The 27,187-nt window shown below is 35.5% G+C and overlaps 1 protein-coding gene and 1 long non-coding RNA gene across 2 annotated transcripts in view; one reads left to right on the plus strand and one right to left on the minus strand.

Moving 5' to 3' along the window:
• Positions 1–12,793: 12,793 nt before the first annotated feature.
• LOC136036417 (inositol polyphosphate 4-phosphatase type II-like) overlaps positions 12,794–27,187 on the minus strand; it is a 46,665-nt gene continuing 32,271 nt past the window's right edge. The window contains exons 7-9 of the mRNA XM_065718634.1: positions 20,778–20,897; positions 19,201–19,336; positions 12,794–13,216 (exon numbers count right to left, since the gene is read on the minus strand). Coding sequence (XP_065574706.1) covers positions 13,084–13,216; positions 19,201–19,336; positions 20,778–20,897 — 389 coding nt within the window. The 3' untranslated portion in view covers positions 12,794–13,083. The remainder of the gene's footprint in view (positions 13,217–19,200; positions 19,337–20,777; positions 20,898–27,187) is intronic.
• Positions 20,405–27,187, plus strand: part of LOC136036422 (uncharacterized) — a 59,388-nt gene continuing 52,605 nt past the window's right edge. The window contains exon 1 of the long non-coding RNA XR_010619723.1: positions 20,405–20,635. This is a non-coding gene — a long non-coding RNA (uncharacterized LOC136036422). The remainder of the gene's footprint in view (positions 20,636–27,187) is intronic.

The following is a 27,187-nucleotide window of genomic DNA, read 5'->3' on the forward strand; positions in this document are numbered from 1 at the left end:
ATTGTGACTCTAACACTTTTTGTTCTCTCTTACTTACTTAAAATCTTGCACAAAAAAACAATCAGTTATGAGTTCCATTTACTGGAAGAAAATTCGACATAGCAGCAACAAGTAAATACAACAATGGGTAAAAACATAGAGATATTAAGCATCTCTTTCTGAGATACTCTAAAAGCGCCAAAGACATTAAATCAAACTCAGTTTTTGCCTTTAGAACAGATCTTAGGTATACCTGACAACCGTGATTTTCTATGATTTTTCTTTAGATTGTTTATTTTTTGCTGACTACTCACCCATTTTTTTTTTATTATTATTATTTACTTGTTTTGTACCCGCTACTACTAAAGCCGCATAACTCCATACGGAGGTCTTTTTCATTAAAAATTGAATTGCTAAATATCCTAATTTTTAAAAATATGCATGTTCATTCTAGTTACCCCTGAACCAATTCAAAAAATTAACGTTTCATATTTACTGTTGTCGATACTCCAGTCTGATTAAAAGCTCTTTGGTTCAGCCCATTCCTTATAATTAACATAACTAATGTGTTTATAGTCGTTGTTATAAATGTTCACTAAACAACCTAGTAGTAAATATTCTAATAGCGTAGGACTGGGTGAAATAGAAAAAAAATTGGATAAGAATAGAAAAGAATACAATAAAATAGATAGAAACTAAATAAAATACAAAGAATTGATAGAAAAAGGAATTAAGAATAAAAGAATAATGAATTATCCAACGAAACTACTAAGGGTTTTGGTCACTTGACAAGAGAAGACTTATTTCTGAAATTAAATAGGGTTGAACCATTCTCCTGCGAACCATTCATAACTGTTTTACTACTTGTTTAGAATGGGCCTTTGTCAGGAGGGTACAGAAGCTTAGAAGCTAATTTACCTCTAATAGAGATATTTAAAACAATGTAAAAAATACATTTTTAAAATATCATTCCATTCTAAGCTACCACACGGTATTGCATTGCATGAAATAAAATAGCATAAGATAATGTTATTAGGTAGTTATGTTGAAATAATTCTATAATATGTTGTTAATTTTCTAAGTTATTTTAAGCAAACCTATGTGGGCCTGGCAAATATCTTACCGGGGACCCTGAGTACTCTCTGGCCCGGGGATGTTGATTTATTGTAGTAGTCGGCCGTTATATATATATATATAAAATGTCCAAAAAAGTTGGACTTTTTGTTTTCACTTATGTACAGCTAGAAAGAAGATATTTTAAATATTACGTTGCAAAAAAGAATTCTCTTTTGTCTAATTTCTACTTCTAAATAATTTAACGTGACTGAAAAAGCTGTGACCTCATTAAACTACCACGTGAAGCCCCATTAAAAACCTGTAAGCTTTTGGAAAAATGATCTTCATAAGTGGAGGAAGGTACACAGTAAGTGTTTTTTTTAAGCCCAAGTTTTAAGTTTTCGTGGGGCTGGTGCTTCATATTGTAAAAAAAAGATATTCGCCTGTTGTGAATTTATTCTTTAATTTGTTTAATGGGACAAAAAATTGTATCCAATTAGACTACCTTGTGGAGCCCCGTTAAAAACGTCTAAAATTTTGGAAGAAATAACCTTTATAAGTGAAGGGTGGTATATGCAAAGTTACTTTTAAGCGCAAGTTTTAAGTTTTCCTGGGGCTGGTTCTCCATGCTTTAAAAAATTCACTCGTGTGGGGTTTCTTCTTCTGAACTGTTTTACGTGACTGAAACGACCTATTTAATTAGACTACCTTGCGAACCCCCGTTAAAAACATTTAAACAATGAGGAAATAACATTCATAAGTGTTCATGAGAAAGTGATTCTTTAGGTTCAACTTGCAAGCTTTAATGGGGTTCCTTGGACCAAGATTAGGGGGAGATTCCTCCTCCTGCATATTCTTATCTTTAACTGTATGAGATCGGTATGCTTACAATAGAAAACGAGCTATAGGAATGGAAATACATTGATTTTTCTAGTATTTCCTGCACTTGGTAACGCTGCAGAGGGTGGTGACGCATTTGTCTTTTATTGTTTAGATGTATTCTTGAGCTAATTGGTGAATACGTATATCTGTTTATATCTATTGATCTATTTATATCTATCTATCCATATCTATGTATATCAATCTATTTATCTATTTATACGTATTTCTATCTATTTTTTATTCTATAAAACGCCTCAATTACGTAAATACCAAGAATAGGCGACTTTTATGGAAAGCAGTAAAACGCAACAATCTTGTAAACCTCTCAGGAAGTTCACATTTTCTTAAAATCTTTCTTTATGACATTCTCCCATCCCAAAAGAGGACGACCTGCTTTTTGTTTAGACCTAGACGGTTGGCCAAAAAGCACGCAGAGCGTGCCCTAGCCATCTCAACCTTTCTCTCATTATAGCCCTAGAAAGTAGGATTGAACCACACTTTTCGTATAGCCTAGTGCCGAAATTAAACCATAGTATTTTTCAATTCTTTCAGTACCATTTCCAAATTTTTTCCCATTAAATAAATCTTCCTTCACTTCTATATTTTCAAAACTTTGACATTTCCAACAACTTTACCACGGTTTAGCATATTCCAAAAATGTTTTGGCCCTCTCTTATTAACAAATTCTTCTTAAGGCTCCGCTCCAATATCTAACTGGGACTAGTCCTGATTGACTACTTTTCATCAATTCCTGAACATGTCGATAAAACAAGGTACCATTTTGGGTCCGACTTTCAGATCCTCAGCAGTTTTATCCATAGCCTCCATTTCACGTTAATACTTCCGCGCCTTCTTCCCTACTTACCTTATTTTTAAAATCTATGACTTGGAAACTTCTAATGCAAAACCTATCATCACATGAAGACTATGGTTCATTTTATTTTTTATAACTACATTATTATACATATAAAATTGTAGAAGTTCATTGACATTGTTCTTTTCCTTTCAAAAACCAAATCCGAGGAATTAAAACCAAGAAAACCAAGAGCCGAGGAATTAAAGTCCTATAGAAAGATTAAAATTTCTATCTATCTGGGATCACGTGTGTTGATTTCTGAAACTGTATATAGAAATCATCCTAGTTACTACTATGACGTAGGTAATTTCTGCTTATGACGGTCACTGTACATGTGATAGAGATATCTAGTATATTTTGTGAATGTTACTACTACTATCAAATAAAAGGATTTATTCCTATTCGAAATTTTATGTATCTTAATTTCCTTTTCTCAACTTCAAAAGGTAAGTTTTCAAAGCCCTTAGAACTCTATGTCATAACGTCGAAGTATCCTTCCACATCAAAAGCCCTTCTTGTTGCCTGTATAGCTTATCCTTCGCCTTCTCCATATTATTTAGACCATTGAAAACTTCTTTGCATTAAAAAAAAAGAAAACGACCCACCCATGCAGGTCCAGGACCAAAAAAGACTTTTCTTCAAAGTGCCTAAGCTGTTTTACGATCAGACATCAAATGCCACCAGAATATCCTGTTGATATAGAGGCTTTGTGCTAGACTAGATCCTATTATGTGGCTTCCAGGACTTGGACATGCACTCTTTATGTGCAGCACAATAAATCTTAGGTTTATGGCCTAGAATTGTTACACTTTCATGCTTACAATTATCATTATGGGAAGCCAGCCTGTAACAAAATAACTTAGGATGGAAGTCAAAAACCCCACTTAAACAAATAACTCTGATGATTTATCCAGTGCTAAAAATAAAAGTTAGTAACTTGTAACCCCTCCCACGGGGACGTGGGGGAGTAAGTCGTCTCCAAAGACACAGTTATAAGGTTTTTCGACTATGTTGAATAAAAGGGCTATCTCAAAAATTTAACCTATTGACTTTGGGAAAATAATTAGCATGGGAGGGGGCCTAGGTACCCTTCAATTTTTTTGATCACTTTAAAAGGGCACTAGAACTTTTCACTTCCGTTAGACAGAGCCCTCTCGCAACATTCTAGGACCACTGGGTCGATACGATCACCCGTGGAAAAAAAAACAACCCAAACAAATAAACACGCATCCGTGATCTGCCTAATGGCAAAAAATACAAAATTCAACATTTTTGTAGATAGGATCTTGAAACTCCTACAATAGAGTTCTCTGATAAGCTGAATCTGACGGTGTGATTTTCGTTAGGATTCTATGACTTTTACGGGGCGTTTCTCCCTATTTTCTAAAATAAGGCAAACTTTCTCAGGCTCGTAAGTTTTGATGGGTATAACTAAACTTGATTAAAATCAGCATTAGAATATGATTCCTTTGATCTAGCTATTGGTATCAAATTCCATTTTTAGAGGTTTGGTTACTATTGAGCCGGGTCGTTCCTTACTACAGTTCGTTACCACGAACTGTTTGAAAGGTTCTGAATAGAATAATAATAGCCTAATAATTTGTATTTAGCCAGCTAAGGGAACAAAAGCGGGGTATAAACAAAGGAAGCAAAGAAAAAGGTAAAATAGCATAGAAAATAAGTAAAAAGGCTCTTTTTTATGTCCAGGGGAAGAATCTTGGTTCAGAATTGGGTTCACGTTTTTCGTCTTTTTTCGCAAGTCCTCTTTCTTCTCGAAGCAGTTGGCGGCATTTCAAAAACATAGTGTCTTACATCATCATCAAAATTTTACCTCATATACATTAAAAAAAGAAGGAAAAAATATGGTACATATTCAATGATCTTCTTTATCTTCGCTTTCGGATTCGACTTCTTGACCAGGGGTGGGGTGGCTACGTAGAGGTTCTCGGAATTGTGGAGCTTGATCTGATTGTCTTTAGAGACGTATTTGTAACAACATAATTTCCTGAGAGAGGTATCCTCATGGAAGGCAATGTAGCTCTCACCATAGATTCTTTTCACAAATTTTTTTAGAGTTTCGGCGATAGTTTGGTGTCTAGCTGGTGTGTAGTACCTATCAACCAATTCTTGAACCATGAACCATTGCCTATGGTTGAAAGGGCTAGGCCTAAATGCACAGTAAACTTTTTTCACCATTCACCACCAACAACAACAACATGAAACCCCTCTAAATCTCAAAGTTTCATCAAACAATCATCTTCACCAATTCAATCCAATCAATCACCACATGCATTTAAATTCAAATATCTTGCGTGCGCTTTTCTTTGCCATAGACCATAGACCGCAGGATCAGAACAAAAAAACAAAAAAACAGATGGTTTGTATTCTGTCGCTGTGCTGAAAATTTTACTTTAGTTTGGTCAAAAGACTCGATAAACCATCTTTGGTGTTAGTTTTACTAATGTGACGTTTTGAGTTGTTCTACATCGTCTTAGATTATGCTATCTTAAGGAGGATTATGTTTGGATGCTTTTGGTTCCTAATTATGCTGCGTCCCACATAATTATGCTACATCTGGCAACACTGGTTGGCACAAGACAAAAATATTTTGGAGAGTCCATAAACATGAAAACGTAACTTTTTATAGGAATACCTCTTTTCAAAGCGGGGTTCATTTATTTCACTATCAACAGCAACACTTTGAGGGGATGGGCAGTTGTTACACTACATTTTTAAAAATATTTTTTATGCAATCACAGTGAAGAATAAAAAATTCTCCCTTCAAGTTTTTAATCTTCATTGCAAAACTTAAACCCCCGTCTTCATTTCTTTATGCTTTTGAATTGAAACTGTTTTTTGTTTTTGAAGCGGAAATAATCAAGCATTAATAAAATATAAGCCATTTCTGATGCACCTTAGTATTTTTTTCTCAAATAATTTTAAAAGACCACTTTGAATACTGCCGCAAAAGAAAAACTAAAGAAATATCTAATACTACTAAATTAATCTTCAGTCACATTTCTTTTAAAAGACTGGAACTGGTACATCCCCTACATTTTGTTCACGTATCGCGAAACAGTTCAGTCTTCCTGGGGGTTCAGCCCCTTCAAACTCCTAAAAGAAGAGTGGGAGGCAGAGCTAACGGCTCTAAGACAAAATCGACTAACTGTTGAACTGTAGCAAGCACGATATCGCATTGAAAAAGTGATGAGGGAAGCTTAAAAAAAAACTGGACAAAAGTAAGCGATCCAACAAAATAAGCAAAATAAACCAACAAAATAAGACCGTCGTACAAAGCCTCGTTAGCTTCAGGTGGGATACGAAGTCTTAGTGCTTCTGCTAGCAGGTGACAAAAAGATGGAAATGCGGTGGCAAGGCCCCTTCAAAGTCTTGCAGAAAATTTGCAGAATCAATTACGAAATTGAGATGCCAGAAGCGAGGAAGAAATACAGAGTACTTCACATCAACCTTTGGCGGCGATCCGAGAGGAGACGGCTGGAAACTTCAATGACAGCCGTTGACAGAAATCTGAACGTATTTGAACACATGAAGGGTTGTGACAGCGAATTTTGTTCTGGTCTGTGTAAATCAGTAACTCACCTGGGTCAAAAGAGAAAGGAGGAGCTTTAACGTTTACTCCAGGATTTCCAAGAAATTTTTTCAGCTACACCGGGAAGAACCAAAATCATAAAACATCAGATTAAATTAGGTGAGTTATGACCTCTGAAGCAGAGGCCATATCGCATCCCACATAGCCGACTGGTAGCCACTGAGCAGAAAATCAACCGTATGCTCGACTTGAGCATTATCAAACCATATTCTAGTCCATTGTACTCTACAGTTATCATAGTCGAAAAGCGGACGCATCACTACGTTTCTGTCTTAGTTTTCATGGCCTTAACACTATATCTCGTTTTGATACATATCCTTCACGTCGTATAGACGAGCTCTTCAAGAGAGTTGGCAGCAAGAAAATACTTGGTATCCTAGACTTGGTTAGAGGGTGCTGGCAGATGAAATTGGAGAAAGGTGGCCGGGGAAAGATGATATTCCAGACGTCTTCCGGGCTCTATCAATTTCTGTTCATGCCATTTGGCTTGCATGGTGCTCACGTAACCTTCCGGAGTCGAATGGATAAGGTTTTAGAGCCCTGTGAGGCATTCGCTCGTGCCTATATGAATGATATTGTCATCTTTAGTGACTCTTGGGAGGAGCACCTAGTACATGATAAAAGAACGCTTGAGAGCATACAAGATGCAGGATTGAGGATCCAACCTAGAAATATTAAATTGGCTCAGAACGAGTTTCGTTACCTGGGTAAGTGCACTGGAATTGAATAAATTTCTCCATTGGAAATCAAGGTCCAGGCCGTTCAATATTTTCCCCTACCTTTGTCCAAGAAAGAAATTCATTCTTTTATTGGGATGGCAACATATTACCAACGTTTTATCAATAATTTTGCTGAAATTGATGAGCAACACTCTCTTCACTTCTGAAGAACATTTCTCCAAACAAGTTAAAGATGAACTCCTCTATACCCTAGAATCTTGTATTGCTCCTGCCAGACTTCGGTTTACAATAACATAGTCAATCAGGTTAGCTGTCTTACCATCGTGTGAATACCATGTTAACTTATGGGTCATTTTGTGACCAAATCGTATTGGTTATAACTTGCTACATCTACAAAATTGCAGCAGTCTGTAACCATTAATGTCTTCTTTTCCTACACCAGATTTACATTTGCCAGGATACCTTCTATCCCTATTCCTATCAACCTCGGCCCTTAAATCTCCTAAAATAATGTCGTATTTCTATCTGGGACCCTGTTTATTTAACCCTGTTGTTGTAAGTATAATTCATCACTATCTCCATTAATCGCTTCTACAGAGACATATACCACTAACACTAATACCCTTCATTTTTTTGTCATAAAGTAAGCCGCTAGCATCCAATTATTAGTACTTTCCCAACCTAAACAAGACTTACTGACTCCCTTATTCATTATGAATCCTAGTCCCTGTCTATGAATCCCATCCTTCCTGCCCGAGAGATTAAATTCTATATCGCCTAATTTTATTTTTCCTACCACTGAGATATGAGTTAATAAAACTCAAATTAGTTTGACAAGATTTTAGAAGCAACTAAATTTCAGCTGGGGGTCAAACTGAGGTCTGAGAGGGGGTAAACCAAGGTCGCCAAGGGGCAGTAACCCCCCTGTCCCATGGTTAACTACACCTCTGTAATTAGGTTGGGGGGAAGATTGAAAAAGCTGAAGACGTCAGCTTTGAGGAAGACACTCCCCAAGGAGAGGAGGAGTATTATTCAGGCAGATTTATTTTTGCTGGTTTGTGACTGGCAATAAAGGCTAATGATGTTTTAGCCTATAATGGGACTGTGTTTTAGGCGATTCTGAATATATGTTTAAGTGTGTTATCCTCACTTACAACTCTTGGTAGATAGTGACTCGCCATAGATTTAGAAAAAAGAAAGTGATATTTAGAAGAGCCTCATTTTCCTTTAATTTGGGGGAAAAAATCCCCTGTTTTTGACAAATGAAAAGGGTGAACAACAAAAAATTCACAACAAAACAGAATAATAAAATTTTAATTATGATTCAAAAATGTACAAAATACTTGTGCCAAGCCAAAACTAGGAAAATCACAAACAAGCGTTAAAGCTCACCTGACTAGACAAATATATTCATAGCATATGCCACAGACAAAAAGTATGCCATACCGATGTCCAACGAGCCTATCCTGAATGTTAAAGAAAAAGTGTCAGGCATTAGGCGTCCATTGAATATATTCGTTATATATTTGAAAATTCTTTCCTTGAATATTGAATGATCAATAAACCGATCAGTTCAACCGAGTGTATCAAACAAAATTTTTAACTCATCTATTCATGTTTATTAAACAATAATTATTAAACGATCATAGGTTTAGAACTCAAAACGAATCCTAACAAAACTTAGGGTCATTTCTAAAGTTATATTTGATCTTCTTGAATTTCTACTTTTTTGAAAAGATCAAACAATCCGAATAAGTTTCCTTTTAACAGGCAACATTCATAAAAATATTTTTGGAAGAAACTGAAGATAGACAAGTACACGCACGAAACTCATCAGCTACCAACATATTACTCAGCTGGACATCCGTGTTATGTAACTTTGTCTATGCCAAATGCGTACCGATTTTAAAAGATGGGATATGCCTATCTTTGCATCAGTTTGGGTTACAAATTCTTAGAATCTTTACCCAAATTTTTAAGAAGAAAACTTACTATAGTCTCTTATTAATATTCTTTTATCCCAGGAAATCTCAAGTAAAATTTCACCCTCTTCCTTCTAAGAAGTAGGTCAATTTTAACTAAACCTATTTGATTCATTATTCACCAACGTATAGTACCCCACGTGGCTGCAAAAGTAATAAATATTTATTTCATTGACCCTTACAGTGTTCCTGTACTTCTCACTGAGTGTAATTTCTTCGCCATGAGTATTTTTCTCTTTTATTACTATCGTAAGAGCCTACAAAACGTCAAATAAGAATATATATGTCATTATGTGGATGCAACATGATGAGCTATTCATCATCTAATGAAAGTTTTTCTGAATCACAAAGGAGAGCGATCAAGAAATTTTTGTAGAGGAAAACGGTTTGATATGAAATTCTCTTCAAATCCTAAATTCTTCTCGAGTTTTAGGGGGGAAATCACCCCATGTAACGCTCTGTAAAGTATTACTTATTAAAAAAAATATGTGAACAATTTCAATCATTTTCTGAATAATATTGTGTTTTTTCATCGACTTGAGTATTATAGTCATGATTGCCAACACAGCCACAATTATTACATGTTTCTGATTTTTCCACAAGAATCCATTCTAAGAAAAATACAGATTTAGGACAAAGGTTCAAAATATTTATTAGAAGAATAAAGTCGGCCCTTCATCTACCCTCCCCCCCAGCACCCCCAGCATCCTCACGCAATAAACTTTAGTACAAAGGCAGGCATGTGGCACCTTTTTTGAACCGGTAATATGCAGCGATTTTTCAATCCGAGAACGAATTTTATCCAAGATTTTTTTTCATTGTGCATTTGGTCAAATTTCTTAGCAGCCAGCTTGTGGAGCATATTAGAATATAGTCCGAACGACAACATAAAATGCTTCCGCACAATAAAGTAAGGTGACGAAGTGCATACTAGATAAGTAGGAGTACATACTAGAAAAGAAAAGTATATGTACTAATAGAGAAAAAGACAGAAAAAACTGAACTAACCTATACTGCACTGTTAGGTGTCAAAATAAATTCAAGCATTTCTTTTAACCTTAAGAAACATATGTTTAAGCTTATTGAATTGAGCCAGTTTTCATTAACATATGTTTACTCAGACAATGCGTTTCTAGAGAAAAAAAAAGGAGAGGGGCAGGGATGATTCCTTAGTAAAAAAATAAAAAGTGTTAAATTCCTTAGTAAAAATTATTGTAATCTCTTACATCTGATATTACTGACATTTAGAATATTTACTTAGGCAAGTATTGTATATGACTCCCTTTAAATTTAAAAAAGAATGATTTTTTGGATGCATCTTTTACGCTCTGCAATTCAGTGAACACAATAACGAAACGGATCTTTAGTTTCAAATTAACCCTGTTAAAAAAGGCTTATGGTTAGTCAATGATCAACGGTCATTCACAAAGTTTGGTTTTTTAAATACATCTTTCATACTTAAAAAGTTGGCAAACACAAAAATGCAAATAAATGCTTTCAATTTCGAACTTATCAAGTTCAAATTTTGAGAAGCCAAATAAATTATTCAGAAAACTGAATTCACCTTAGCAAGTAAGAATAAAGCGGTCTCATAAAAGGCTAGTTTCATGATTGTTGAAACAAATGTTAATTGAGGGACGACCCTTAAAATTCTGGAAGGTCTTCTTTTTTATTCAATTGTCTACTAAATGTTCGATTAAGTACCCAGCAGATGTACACAAGGGGGTTGGGATGGCAGCTCAGGGCTTCTAATCTCCCGTAATCCTTTGATTTCTAAATTTCTAGGCATTACTAAGACAATTATCATTAATAGCAATTACTTATTTATTACTATTTACGTTCCAAAACTCCAGACAATAAACAGCTTGGGTAATGCAGTCATTTTTAGACGAAAATAATAGCAAATAATGAATTGCATTTGGCTTCTGAGCACCCTATATGAAAGATTTTAATTGCCTTTTCTCTGCCAACATCCCTGTTGAAGTATATTACTTTCATTCATACTTCTACAGAGGGGTGTCCCACCACCCCTAAACTGGACCAAATTATACCACTCCGGAGAGAGTGCTGGCCTTAAAAATGTACTTTGTTTATGTCCTGACCCACCCCCTCTCGTTCTAAGAAAATTTATCTCCCCCCCCCGCCACATAAACAATATTGATATTATGATCCAAGACAATATCAACAACACACACCAGATTCTAGCGTGTCAATAATAGTGATTTCCCACAAAAATGAAATAAAAATAAGCTATATTCCTACATTTTTCTTTTTACACCCCGGGTGAATTTAATATACAAAATTATAGTTTAAAGTACACCTCCATTACAAATCAACTAAGTGGGAGAGAGCCAAAAAATAGTGAAGCTTGTGATTTTAGAGTTAGTTAGCCCTGTCTATTTCTAAAAGCACCCCTCAGTCCTCAAGCTATTCAATTATAAAGGGGTCAACTCTAAATAAACACATTATACTAGTTAACGAATAAAATAAGTTTGGCACTTAGCGAAGATAGTCATGAAATATAATTGAATAACAAATTAACAAACGTATATGAAAAAAGTACTTCATATTTACATAGAAAAAAGAGCATAGCATCCCATACCACTGGTTGAAGAACAATAAAGGCAAAGATATAACATGAAACACAGGATCTACACTAAATATTAAACAAAAAGAACACGAATTTTTCTATAATTGCTTGCTATACAGCAAAAAGGACCATTATTTGCTAAAAAAAAAATTAAGTAAAAATAAATCAACAGGGCGGGGCTGGTGACCCCAAAAAAAATGATGCCTAGACAGTCCAGCCTAAGTTTTTAACTAAATATTAAGTAGAATCCCTGCACGATAAAAAAAAAAAAAAATGAAAAGGCTTTTTATAAAAAGTGAACTTAGTTTTAATTTTCTTTTACATCTTTTAATGGTTTCTGTCACATTTTTTAGAATTATGACAAAAAAAAATCTGATACAACAAACAAAATGACCACTGAATAATATTGTGACATGTGGACTAGACTAACTTTTAAGTGGAAATGAAGTAGGAGTAGAAATGAAAAAGAGGATTAGAAATGAAGTAGCAGGAAAGTTACCAGAACAAAGTAAAAGGAAAAATGGAATAAGGTAAAATCCTCCTTTCAAGGGGTTTAAAAAAGAGGATATGAAAATCGACAAGACTAAAAATAGCGATATCAAGACAGTCCATAAATTATGAATAGAAACAAAAGTTTTTGATTAATTAAAAGCGAATTAAAAGTTTTGAAGTAAAAATAAAGAAAAAAATATGTGTCAACAAAGAGGTAGTATAGGAAAGTCACCATATCAAATTAAAAGGAAACCTTGAACTAGATTAAGCCTATCAAGGAATCATTTCAGAAAAAGGAAGAAAAATCGACAGGATAGATAAAAATACTTTTTTTGGTAGTATCATTTTTATTAATGATTTTCAATCATATAGTCATTAAAAATAATAAATGCCTATGAATTACCCCAAGTATTCAAGTATAAATTAAGTAGAGCTTATAACATGACATCTAAGTGACAAAGTGGAGATTCCAAATCTTTTTGGGGAGAGGAGAGAGAGAGAGAGAGAGAGAGAGAGGAGAGAGAGAGAAGAGAGAGAGAGGAGAGAGAGAGAGAGAGAGAGAGAGAGAGAGAGAGAGAGAGAGAGAGAGAGAGAGAGAGAGAGAGAGAGAGAGAGAGAGAGAGAGAGAGAGAGAGGAGAGAGAGAGAGAGAGAGAGAGAGGAGAGAGAGAGAGAGAGAGAGAGAGAGAGAGAGAGAGAGAGAGAGAGAGAGAGAGAGAGATTCTAACCCAAAACAGTTAGAATTGGACTTAATCAAAAATCGTTTTTATCCTACATATAAAGTTCAAAAGAAATCTTCCATCGGGTTAAAAGCTGCTACCCTTACAACCCTAAGTACGGTAAACAAGCTCGTTGATGGGGAAGAAATGACTTATCTACTTCTGCTTAAACCTTGGAAACAAATAATTAGAAAATATACAGCAGACAAAATGAAAGATATTCTACAGGAACAGAAATTTAGGACTGGACTTGGCCGTAAGAACCAGGAGGAGGTCGGTATTTGTGCGGAAATGTCACTAGTTGTAGCCATGAAAAAGCAAATTTTCGAACGTCTATATTTTTGGCACAATTTTCAATTCTGACTCCTTCACTGTAATAAAGACAATGTAATTAAAGAGAGAGAAAAAAATTAAAACAATTTACATAAGAGATGAAAACAAAAAAAATAGACCAATTTCTTGGCATCTGCAAAGTTCGAAATAAAATATATGAAAGTAAAGTGAGTAACGTGAAAGTAACGGCGAAAAATCAACAAATAATTTGAACTCCCTCCTTAGAACTGATGCTTCGTAGCCACATTTAGGATAAAAGTGACATTACACCTCGCTGAAGCAAAACGATGCAAGAATTGACAATCTATGTAACTAGAGATCTAGGCAGGACTAAATTTTAGCCTATACAAACTGAGATAAAAACAAAAGACGATATTAGAGAAAATTATATTTTCTTTTTGGCGAGCATTTATCAAAATTCACAAGCTAGTGGTAAATGGAGGGGGGCGAGGGGAGGGAAGCAACAAATTTTGTTCAGATATTTATGATAGGTCGCCAAAAAATTGTGCTTTTTGGAAATCCATCTGAGGTCAAAGGAAAAGAAGGATTTCCTCGACTTGAGTGGGGAAATGACACAAAAAATTATCTAAAAGAAATTGGAACTTTACGAGAGGGAGTAAAGGCGAACCTCTGAACAGATTGGGGAAGGGGCATGCATACATATTTTACCCTTAAGTGCTGGAATGAGCGCTGCAGTACTAGAATACAATGCTTGTTGCGGCGATGAGTTATCAGCAGAACTCATAGTTTTAGTTTAACTTATATGAAACTGCCGAGCAAAAAAGAGGTCTCAAAATTCCAGCCTAACATGCACCTAAATTTCCTCAGTATTTTTTTCCTTCAAATACTTCCTCTGAAATATATAGAATACAAACCAAATCATCGAGGCTTTCAATTCAAGCGATCAATTTGAAACAAAATACACTTATAAAACACTTAATTTTTGCTTCTTTCTTTTAAGTGTTATTGAAAGAAAAGAATGCTGCTTAAACTTTCAGGAAAAAACTGTTTTTTAAATTTTTCAATGTAGTTTTTCAGTAACGGGTACTCGTAACTACAGCCCCCAAAGGAGAGAGGAAGGATACGTATGTATGTTGAAATGCTAATTTATATCACTTTCGGTTCATCTTAATGAGATTTATTTGTGATTAAGACATTTGAGATATTTTAGAATTGTTTAAGACATTGTTTATGATATTGCGGTAGCGCAGTGGTTTGCCAGTACCTGGCCTGGGATTTAGTCCGAGCTACCGCAAGGCTGGTTGAAATGCTTGCTCCCTGTCCCTACATAAAAAAACCGGCAAGTGAAACGTCTATATTTCTCGACGTCCCATATACCATCAATGACACTGAAGAATTTTTACCTTATCCTTTTTATTATCGTTTATTTGCTATTTATTGCATAGTTTGCTATTTTTAAAATGAACAATATATGTAAGTGAAACAATCATTCAAGGACCATGTTTTCCGCATAGCTTGTTTTCGTATACCTTTAGAACTTTGTGACATAAATTTTCATTTAAAAATTTCCCTCCCAAGCAATATCAGGCCTTAGGAGAGCCCAGAGGCACAAAATTCCCACAAGGGGGAACTATTTGCGCTCCAATCAGCGTTGGTTCTTAAAAAGTACTACATTTTAAATTATGATTCATCGAAACCCTCACTTTTTTCTAAAATTATCCGTTGAAATAGGAAGATATGAAAAAAACATGGAAGAGATCGCTTTCAACTAAGTTAATACTATTTCGTAGACTGTGATAAATAAGGATGTAAACTCTCAGTTCCTCCATTTTAAAATTATTTCTTGACGATGTTGCCGGATTGACTAGTCTCCTGCCCACTTTGGCTATAATCAGGTAATTTGCTACCTAACTTCCGAAAACTGACTTCCGGGCAGCACAGACAAAGGTGAAAACCACTTTTAAAGTTTATGTATATGCCTTCAACATATGACAAAGCAATTTTGATATGAAAAGCTTCATTTTCTAAGTATTTCTAAAAGGAGATATTTTGAAAGTACAAAGTTACTACTTACTTTGAGGATAAAACGAAATGCTAAAAAACAGAATGGACCGATAGATCTACTATACTCAGCTTGAGTGGGGATATTATACAATGATTTTCGAACCACCGTAACTAAAAATAGATATATTAAAAAAAGACAACAACAAGAGCTGGCATAAGCTCTAGCAAAATTCTAAGAATCAACAGATTGATTTAAAAGGAAAATCAGAGGCTAAATGGCGGTCGGGATTTAAAATAATAGCTGTGAGACACAAGGTCCTTCTAAATATCAAAATTCATTAAATCCGATTACCCACTCGTAAGTTAAAAATACCTAATTCTTTCTAATTTTTCCTCCCCCTTCAGCCCCGAAGATGGTCAAATCGGGGAAACCGACTTTATCAAGTCTATTCGTGCAGGTCCCTGACACGCCAACCAACTTCCATCGTCCCAGCACGTCCAGTAGCACCAAACTCGCCAAAGCACTGGAGCCCCCCTAACTCCCCAAAAGAGAGCGGATACGATCCGGTTACGTCAATCACGTATCTAGACATTTGCTTATTCTACCCACCAAGTTTCATCTCGATCTCTCCACTCTAAGCGTTTTCCAAGATTTCCGGTTTCCCCCTCCAACTCTCCCAAATGTCACCAGATCTGGTTGGGATTTAAAATAAGAGCACTGAGACATGAGTTCCTTCTATATATAAATTTCATTATGATGTGGTCACCCGTTCTTAAGTTAAAAATACCTCACTTTATTAGAAAAAAATTCGAATTACCACCCCCCCCCAACTCCCCTAAAGAGACTGGATCCATTCCTATTATGTCAATCACTTATCTAGAACTTATTCTTATTCTTCCCATCAAGTTTGATCCCGATATATCCACTCTAAGCGTTTTACAAAATTTCCGGCTTCCAAGATTTCAGTTTCCCCTCTCCAACCCCCCTATGTCCCCGGATTCAATTCAAATTGAAAATGAAGCATCTGAGACATAAAAAATTTCTAGATATCAAGTTTCATTAAGATCCGATTACCCATAAGTAAGATAAAGATACCTCAATTTTCACGTTTTCCAAGACTTCCGGTTCCCCCCCCCCAACTCCCCCCAAGGTCACCGGATCTGGTTGGGATTTAGAATAAGATCTCTGAAGCATAAGATCCTTCTAAATATCAAATTTCAATAAAATCTGATCACCCATTCGTAAATTACAAATACCTTATCTTTCTAATTTTTCCGAATTACCCCCCCCCCCAGCTTCCCCAAAGAGAGCAAATCCGGTCCAGTTATGTCAGAAACATATCTTGGACTTGTGCTTATTCTTCCCACCAAGTTTCATCCTGATTTGTCCACTCTAAGCCTTCTCCAAGATTTCTGGTTCCCCGCCCCAACTCCCCCCAAATGACACCGGATCCGGGCGGGATTTGAAATAAGAGATGTAAGTTACAAGATCATTCTAAATATGAAATTTCATGAAGATCCGATCACTCCTTCGTAAATTAAAAATACCTCATTTTTTCTAATTTTTCAGAATTAACAAACCCCCAACTCCCCCAAAGTGAGCAGATCTGTTCCTGCTATGTCAATCACGCATCTAGAATTCTGCTTATTTTCCCCACCAAGTTTCATCCTGATCCCTCTACTCAAAGCATTTTCAAAGATTTTAGGTTTCCTCCTCCAACTCCTCCCATTGTCATAGGATTCGGTCGGGATTTAAAATAACAGCTCTGAGACACAATATCTTTCCAAATATCAAATTCCATTAAGATCCGATCACCCGTTCGTAAGTTAAAAATACCCCATTTTTTCTAATTTTTCCGAATTAACCGTCTTCCCACTCCCCCCTCCCCAAATGGTCAAATAGGGGAAACGACTATTTCTAATTTAGTCTGGTCTGGTCCCTGATACGCCTGCCAAATTTCCTCGTCCTAGCTTATATGGAAGTGCCTAAACTAGCAAAACCGGGACAGACAGACAGACCGACAGAATTTGCGATCGCTATATGGCCCTTGGTTAATACCAAGTGTCATAAAAAACTTAAAGATGCGTAATTTAGTATGTGAATTATTTTGAGAAATTGAAAATCTTTGAAACTGTAGGATCTTGAGGACCCAAATGTGGCAGGAAGTAAGATCTAGCGTCCTACTTATGTCTTTTAGGGAATACAGGCCCGACATTACCAGAGTCAGGAATGGAGATAGAAAAATGAATTATAGGTGAATTTTTATATATATTCATTTTAAAGAATTAAGGGACTTTTGGTGAATTTTCCCCGCCCAAGAGGTTCTCTACCAGAAGCAATTCAGAAATGTAAGAAGCTGCGAGTACGGTTTGCAGCAAAGAATTCAAAGCTAAGAAAAATATTACTATTTAAGTGTTTTGTGTAAAATTTATATTTTTTTTCATTTTGTTTTAGTTTAGAGTATTTAAATCTTACTTTTTAAAATTTTAAAAAGACGTCAAAATCCTGCACTTACATAAGAATTTTTTATTTTCTAATTGCATATTAAAAAAAGCTACATCACGAGGTAGTTGCAACTGGTCCATAAGCATCATCTAATTAGTATTGGTAGATGTTTAGCCAGAGAGGCTAGTCATAGGCTAGTTTTAGTTAAAGTTGAACATTTGGATAGCAATATTATCGGCAATTTTGTTCATTTATACAGGATCCTTTATTATATATTGTTTGGATGAAGCATTTCGTCATGATGAGCTGTAGGTAAAGAGTAACTCATACCAGCTGAACCCTAAAGAATAAAAAAAAACAGAATTTAATAGCAGTATCGACATGAAAAATCTGCATTTCATGTTGATTACAATACATATTCATCGTCAAATTTTTTTCTCTGTTCAGATTTCTATTTCAGATTTATAATTTTTCTAAACTTGTCTTTGCATTTCATTTTAGATTCTGGTTCATTTCGTACTTATATGGAAAAAAAGACAAAAAAAATATAAATATATAAAAGAAAAAAAGATAAAAGAAAAAGATAAAAACCTAAAGGATAAAAAGACTAGATCTACGTTGCACGGGCAACCTGAGGTGTTGCGTTAACCTTTATTCGGCTTTGCCGAGTAAAGTGTTGTGAGAGCAGCACTTGGTTTTGTTTCCTCGCTTCGATTAAACGCTGAAGTTGTTAATCTGTAAGGACCAACTCGCAAAAGTTGCAAATCCCTCATTGCAACAAACAAAATTTGCAAATCCCTCATCGATGAAGATGATTGTAGTCTAACAGCCGGTTATTACTTAAAAGTCCCCTACATGTCTTACCACTGGAACCAAATTGGTCTTACCATCAAATATACCGGAAACAAATAATAGGTACACCAACAAGCAAAAGTTGCGAACCCCTCATTGCCGAACATGATTATGAGATAACAGCCGATTGTTACTCAAAATTCCCTTATATGTCTCACAATTGGTATCGGCCTATTTTTGGTTTCAATGTGTACCTTACTACTGAAGTTATCAACCCCTTTAAATTTTCAAACTGATATATCTCGTGAAGGAATTTTTCTACCAAAAAATCGATGGCATATAATTTGATAAGCTGATCAAGAGCTATCGACTGCCATCAAACACATCTATCTGTCTTAGTTCAAAAGTTGACATTTTTGCTGTAGGCCAAGTTTCTAACGTCATCACTTAGAAAGGAGAAAATGATAAACTCTAATTTATTTAGCAATGAGAGAACTTTTAAAGGTTAAGAGGCAAATCTGATACCATTTCTCTACCGCAATCCGAAGTGCAAAAAACGAATGATAAACTCGGCTGAAATCATGAACAGAAATGGGTAGAAACAATAGATTTTTGGTCCCGGGCAAGAGTTCTACGAAGCTTTCCAAAATGCAGTCATATTCGTCAATCCGGCCCAAGGTCCACACTTTTCTTAAGAACCACAGAGGTTAGAACCTTACCACTTTCTAGTAATAAGCTGAAATCGGGGTGCTAGAAAAAAAAACACGACAAAACCAGTGTTGCTCTCGCAACACAATAAGGAAGTAAGATGATCAATACCTCCGCATAGTATCCAAAGCTTTTTGGTACTCCTGGTCTGACAGATCCATTTCTCTTGTTAATAAATTGCACTGCTGAAGTGTCACAGCCATTCCAGTTCTGTCTTTGGCACTTTTACAACTTGTAATTTGTAAACCTAAAAAGGAAGAAGAAGAATAAATAAAACTCTAGAAAAATGTTTTAATGCTAAAAAATATGAAGTTACTTGACCAAATACTTCAGAAGTAAAATACTTCTTCAACCTGCAAAAAAATATTCTTTATCTGAAAGTTTCTCCCTCGTCCCTTCTGAAAAGAGTCACCTGAAACAGATTACAATATTGAAGCGTTGCTGCCATTGTAGTTGTACTGTTTATCAAATTATAATTTGAATAGTTGAAAATGAAGAAAAACTAATACCAAGGAAAAGTATATGATATTTGAAGATATACTGTTTTTGGCGAAAAAATATTTGTTTTCTACACTTATCACAGAACCCCCTTGACAGCCCCTCTTGAAAATTGTCTACAGTCTTGCTGTAAGTTATAGTATCTTGTTACTTGATAGGAGAACAACGGACAAGATTTACCTAAGGCTTACCCCCCCCCCTTCCCTGCCGGAAAACAAAATTAAATACTAGCTAAAGATTAAAATAATATAATTAATAAAAAAAGTGTTTTTACACTGCTAATAAATCATCATGCTTAAAAAACTACATTGCTGAAATTTTACAACAATTCGTGTTTTATATAAGACAATCTTACAATTTGTAACTTGCACATCTGCAAATCGATAGAAGAAAAGATGTAACAGCCATTTTAGTTTTCTTTGGCATTTCTAAAGCTGATTTCCACGTCAGGCAGTAAAGAAGAAAACGAAAAAAAAAAAAAAAAACAAATCTTGGAAATTTGGAAAGAATATAATTTTTTCCAGGTAAAAAAAACATTTTTTTAACATTACAGCTATCAATATGCTACATGCATAAACTCTCCGTGAAAAGATTCCGCACCTACTAGTTTTGCTCCATATGTTCGTCACCAACCATAAAGAATGTATCTAGGAGTTTATTTTTTTTTTTTTATGTTGTTTTTATGTTGTTTTTTTTTTATTTTTTTTTTATTTTATGTTGTTTTTGGAGAAGGATTTAAAACAGAAACCTTTCCAAAAACAACAAAAATTTGTTTCCATACATTTCTGCTACTTTTGTACAAGGTGGACATTTTTTTGGGGGAGGGGGGGTCAAACCAGGACCCCTCCCGCTCTCAAGGATAAGACCCTTCCAACCCTATAGCCAACATACAATATTATTTTTAACGTTCTTTTTCTTCAGCTCTGTAACGACCAATCTGATACTGGTGTGGTCAGTAAAAAAAAAAAAAAAAAAAAAAAAAAAAAAAAAAAAAAAAAAAAAAAAAAAAAAAAAAAAAAAAAAAAAAAAAATAAAAAAAATAAAAAATGTAGATGTTATAGCGAAACATTTAAATTATAGAATGTATAGTAATGTATATATATAATATGCATAAATAGATATTAAAGATATAACATAATTATATAATAAACTCCAAATATACATTAAATGTGAAGAAAACAAACACCTACCTAGAAGCTGCCTGCAGAGATTCTCCATAATTTCCAAGATTTTCACGTTTCTACTTTTCTTCATGAAACATTCCTCTCGAAGTTCTTTCATTATGCCTGCAATCGTGCAACGCTGTTTTTCTATAAAAAAGACGAATAAGACAACACACACACAAAATCAAGTGACGAACTTAAAATCATACAACAATAGAGAATGCAAGAATTCCCAGATTACAGCATCATAAAAATAAAATTAAAACTTGAATTTTAAAAGAGTACGTAATTCCAGAACAGTGTCCTAGAATTTATCTTATAGAGGATTCTAAAATAAGATTGTTAAAAAAAAAGAAAATGGCAAAAAAAAACAACAAAAAGTAAAAAAATAACATTTTAGAATGGTATGAAATTCCAGAATAGAGTCCTAGAATTTAGGGTATCCACGTTCACTTTATAGGAGAATATAACCGTGTTAACTAGAATAGCTGGAAGATACTATAAGCAGCAAAACAGTAGAGAACTAATTTCTGAAACTGACAAAACATAACAAAATATGAAAACATTTAAAGACAAAAGAAGAAGAAAAATTCAAATATGCAAGTCCACATGTCAATGTCAATGAAAAAGATAACGAAAAAAACTTAAAGAGAAAAACTGAAATAGACGAGGTCTTTTCGTAAGCAGCGGTTACGGGGCAACTCATATCCCTGCACTAAGAACAGCTAAGTGAAGGTCTCGAGCAAATATTTGCATCTTTTTTTTTTTACTGGTTATGATTTAATTTTTTTTTTCGTTGTCCTAAGTTTTCTAGTTTTGTAATAACATGAATAAAAAGTATCTATTAAACCTTTGTTAAACTGAAAAATTTGGTTTTTAGTTAAATGGAGTCACAAAGAATACGTATCTTCAGGGCGAAGCCTAACACACCAATAATGGACTAATTTCAAGCCTCCGCAGAAAAAGCTTCAATTAGGTCACTCAGCGCATTCCCAGGCTGCGGTGAGGGGAATGACTTAGAGATATGCAGGATACGTCCACAGAGAGGAGGGCAGGGGGCAAAAGAGATCCAGTCCCTGGGAAATAAATAACTGAAACTGGGGCACACTTGCCTGGAGGTCACAAACACAGGTAGAGAAGGAAGAAGTTCACTTGAATGTACATTTTACAGGGCTTATCAGCGTGTAGACATGTCCCGCCAGTTACAAGCAAGTCTTCCAATTATGGTTAAAATAGCATTGTGCAGCGCAACACCGTTGAAGAAGGATTTCCTAAAAGAGGACAGCTGCGAAAACGACCTCTTCAAGGGAGTGAAGGGGAATGGTCTGCCGCCACCACCCAATAAGCCAAAAAAACCTCAAATGAAAACCATAAAAAATCCTCAGTTTTGTTCAAAATTCTACAACCTCGCCTGGGCTGATCGACGGACAATCTAGTTTGCACAACTATGACGATAAAAACGACATGATGTACTCAATACAGGGTCCAAATTAATCGAAAACCCTAGACCGACGAAACGGACAAAGATTCAAACAATTATTCCAACAAAGAAAATCCTATAGTTTGTTTACTAAATATCCCCACACATGCAAAAAATGGAAGGCTGGAGCTCATTTTTTAATAGCTACAGAGATACAAATTGGTTGTTTTGGGCTTTCAGAGACTCACTTCCCCATAACAAGTTAAATGAAACTCGGTGGAGCCTCCTCTTTATATCCAGCTGAAAAGACAGAGTTCATAGTCAAGGCGTAGGATTTCCCGCATCAACAGCTTCTACAAAATCTCTTTTAGTCCCGTCTCTGAAAAAGCTAGATGTCTTGTAATTCGAGGGAGGGGCAAATATATCCAGGTCTACCCTCCTGGCTCAGACAGAAATGAGGAAGAACGTGATGAATTCTATTTTGCACTACAGAGATTTATCTATCAAATGCCAAAGAAAGATGTGCTGAGTGGGAATTCACCACCAGGTCGGTGATGATAATAGAGGTCCAATATAATGGGGCCTAATAGTTATCGGGATCTCAATAGCTGAGGGTAAAGATTGCTCGAATTTTGTCAAGAAAACGATCTAATCATAATGAATGAGGTAAAACCGAGAACACAACTAATTATATGCACAATAGTACCTGGTGCAGATTTCGACTCTATATGAGTTTTGGTCGTCACTATCGTGACGATCAAAACTCAAATTAAAAATTAAAAACTACCAAAGCAACAGAATCCCCAAGATTCCAGATAGACCTATTGCGATATAGTGAAAAAAGGCAGACCTATATCTCGATCGAACAAATTTCTAAAATTACTGGCAAATCACCCTTTGACAACTGCTCACGAGAAAGACTCATTATCTCAATAAGTCACGTCATCAAGACAGTCAATGACGTGTTTTATGAAAAAAAAAAACAAAAAAAAAATACTAATGAGAAATAACTGATTACAGATGAGACTATGCGAGAGCAAGCAAATTTTCTGCAGCAAGTCCGACAGAAACAGCTGAGATGCCTATAAGCTCTTCCGGAGAAGAGTGGTACAAAGATCAGAAAGGCGATGCGTAACCACTCTCTTCTTATTTGGATTATTATGGAGATACTTTCGTGTAGTTTCATCACTGTGATCGAATTCAGAGCCCAGCGGTAAGTTGCTATAGCTGAGATTCAACTCCGAATTCCTTACCACTATGCAAAGATCAACCCCACTGTGACACTACAGGACATGCGCACTCTCGTGTAGCACCTGAGGAAGAAACAGAATGAATGCAGGTTATCATTGAAGAAAACGAATAGCTGAATAATTTTCGGAACGATACAAGAGTTGAGTCACAAATAGAACTACAAATATCAGTGATCCTGGAAACGGAGGGAAAAAGGATTGGCAATTCAAAGAGGATATTTGATAGATGGACAGAGCATTTCAAGGAAAAATTAACCCTCCCCGTAGCTGTTGATCCAGAAATACAGAAACTGTTCACCCTACAAGACCAAGAAATCAACCACCCCCCATTCAAGTACGAAACTGAATCAGCAATCAGGTCACATAAGCAAAGAAAAGCCCAAGGTCCAGACACCGTTCCTGTTGAATTTTCCAGCCTCCGATCGAATGATAAACTTGATCTGCACCATACCATTGCTTCTACATTGCGGGAAACCAGTCATGTAGCCAGTCAATAGTTCTAGGCTACTCTTGTTCCTATTCGAAAAACAGAATGAAAAAAAAGGAATGCAGAAACTGTCGTTCAAAACTGGTGGCTCATGAGCCACCAGTCACGTTCTCTTCACAAAAATTTTACTCTGACACATACAAACAATTACTGCTTTTACTATTGGAGAGTAAGACAAGCTTTAATCCTGGCAGATCAACAATCAACCTAACATGAATCTTTCGACAGCTCAGGGATCGAAACGCCGAATTCAACAAAGATCTTTATTATCTATTTCTCGATTTCCGACAGACATTTCAGCAGATGTGGCGCAAACGAGTCTTGTATATCTTCTTTCACTAAGGAACACCAGATGAAACAGTCAAAATTATCAACAAGTTTGTCTAACCAATTCGAAGGCCACATATTAGCCACTTGATCAAACAGTTCGTGATAACGAACTGTAGTAAGGAGCGACCCGGCTCAATAGTAACCAAAACTCTAAAAAATGGAATTTTAATACCAATAGCTACATCAAAAGAATCGCATTTTATTGCTGATTTCGTATATATAAGTTTCATCAAGTTACGAGCCTGAGAAAATTTACCTTAATTTAGGAAATAGGGGGAAACACCCCCTAAAAGTCATAGAATCTTAACGATTCAACGTATCAGAGAACCCTACTGTAGAAGTTTCAAGCTCCTATCTACAAAAATGTGGAATTTTGTATTTTTTGCTAGAAGGCACATCACGGATACGTGTTTATTTGTTTTGTTTTTTTTCCCAGGGGTGATCGTATCGACCCAGTTGTCCTAGAATGTTGCAAGAGGGCTCATTCTAACGGAAATGAAAAGTTCTAGTGCCCCCTTTCAGTGACGAAAAAAATTGGAGGGCACCTAGGCCCCCTCCCACGCTAATTATTTTCCCAAAGTCAACGGATCAAAATTCTAAGATTTTGTTCAGCGTAGTCGAAAAACGTTATAACTATGTCTTTGGGGACGACTTACTCCCCCACAGTCCCCGTGGGAGGGGCTACAAGTTACAAACTTTGACCCGTGCTTACATATAGTAATGGTTATTGGGAAGTGTACAGGCGTTTTCAGGAGGAGTTTTTGGTTGGGGGAGGGGTTGAGAAGAGGGGGATATGCTGGGGGAGCTTTCCATCGAGGAATTTGTCATGGGGGAAGAAAATTTCCATGAAGGGAGCGCAGGATTTACTAGCATTACTTAAAAAAAAACAATGAAAAAAAATATGAAAAAGTTTTTTCAGCTGGAAGTAAGGAGCAGCATTAAAACTTAAAACGAACAGAAATTATTGCCCATATGAGGGGCTCACCTCCTCCTAATACCTCGATCTTTACGCTAAAGTATTTTTAGTAATGTCAACTATTTATTCTACGGCTTTTGTGATTCAGGGGTCATTCTTAATGAATTGGGACAAAATTGTATCTTTTACAAATAAAAAGATTTGTAAAAAATTAAAAGTTCTAGTTGCCTTTTTAATTAACCAAAAAATTGGAGGGCAACTAGGGTCCCTCCCCTGCTCTTTTTTTATCAAAATCATTCGATCCAATTATGAGAAAGCCATTTAGCCAAAAAAAAAAAAAATATATATACAAATTTTATTTTAATTATTCCTCTGCGGAGAGCCAAAATCAAAACATACATTGAGTCAAAAACGTTCAGAAATTGAATAAAAAAGTTTTTTTTAACTGAAAGTAAGGAGCGACATTAAAAATTAAAACGAACAGAAATTACTTCGTATATGAAAGGGGCTGCTTCCTCATCAACACCCCGCTCTTTACGCTTAAAGTTTGTTACTGTTTCAAAAAGAAGAGTTGAGAGAAAGAGTCAAACTTTAGCGTACAGAGCGGGGCGTTTATGAGGAAGCAGCCCCTTTCATATACGAAGTAATTTCTGTTCGTTTTAAGTTTTTATGTCGCTCCTTACTTTCAGTTGAAAAAAACATTTTTTATTTATATAATTGTCTGAAGAGTTTACAATTTTGTTCGGAGTACTTATTGTATATCCAGACAGATTAACACCCCAAAGGCCCTTCTTTAGTTGTGTGGGTATAGAGTCAAAATAATATTATGGAGGAAGAGTCATTTGTCGGAGAACATTCAAGCGGTAAATAAATGTGGAAGCAGTGTGGAACTAAGACAGTATTATTGACAGTATTATTCAAGACGATCAAAAAGACTAGGAGACCCAACTGAGTACTAGGTCTCCTAGGTCTAGGGTACTAGGAGACTTAGTACCCAGGGAGGCCTCAAAAGAAAACAAGAAAGAGGCTAGTGTTCTCACAACGAATTTGCATTCAGCACTCAAAACGGAGCTTAGTTTATATCCAAATAAAGTATACTATCCCCGAGACCGTTCCAACTAAGATGGGGTTGGAGTCTAAATAGTCTTCGAAAGGGGCTGTCATTTATTGGGAGAACACCAACTCGTCAGGCAGTTAGAAAGAAGTGTTAATTTCCTTAGCCAACGCAATTAGAGAGACTAGGAGACCCAAATTATTGCCCAGAGAGCTTCTACAAGACACAATATTGGATCATTACGAAAAAGAGCATTGTACTCGTTTTGAAAAAAAAGAAGCTAGCAGCATTTATGAGAGTTTAGCCTTTACCTAAAGACAGTTTAGTATTTCTATAACTTTCTTTACGTAGCTGAGTTTAAACTCAACATAATCATCGAAAGGAACACACATATACTATATTGAAGTAAAGGACTATTGAAGACGATCAGAAAGAGAAAGAATAACGCAAGTCAGTACCCTAGAAAACCACGTGAAATATTCTTATGGATGTCTTCCAGTTACGGCGCAGAGTACGTTGCTTGTGTCCTGATGACAATAATAAAAAAAAACTTGAAGAAGGTAGAATAAAAAAAAAGTAGTTTTGAAAACACTAAAACATATATATAACAAAAAATTTTCATCAACTTGTGAGAAGTCTTCAACTTCTAACATTATATATAGCAATAAAGCAGATAGAGTTTTAAAATAATTTCTGTAATAATGTCTACAAAAACCACATAAATAAAAAATAGACGGATACAAATCATCTCTGCTTTCCAAGTTAAGCTTAAAAAATGTCTTGCAATGATTGATTGTTTACTCTAACAAAAGAAGAAGAAAAAAAAAATTGTTTTTCAAAGTTTTTAAAGTCCTTTTCTTGATCTAACCCTTGTTTTTCTTTACGGTTTACGTTGGATATAGGAACGAGTAGGTAAATAAACCTAATTTAGTTTCCAAGTCGAACTTTATAAAAAAACGAAAAGTCCCTTAGGCAAAGTA

Source organism: Artemia franciscana, chromosome 15 (assembly GCF_032884065.1).
Source record: "Artemia franciscana chromosome 15, ASM3288406v1, whole genome shotgun sequence".
NCBI lineage: Eukaryota > Metazoa > Arthropoda > Branchiopoda > Anostraca > Artemiidae > Artemia > Artemia franciscana.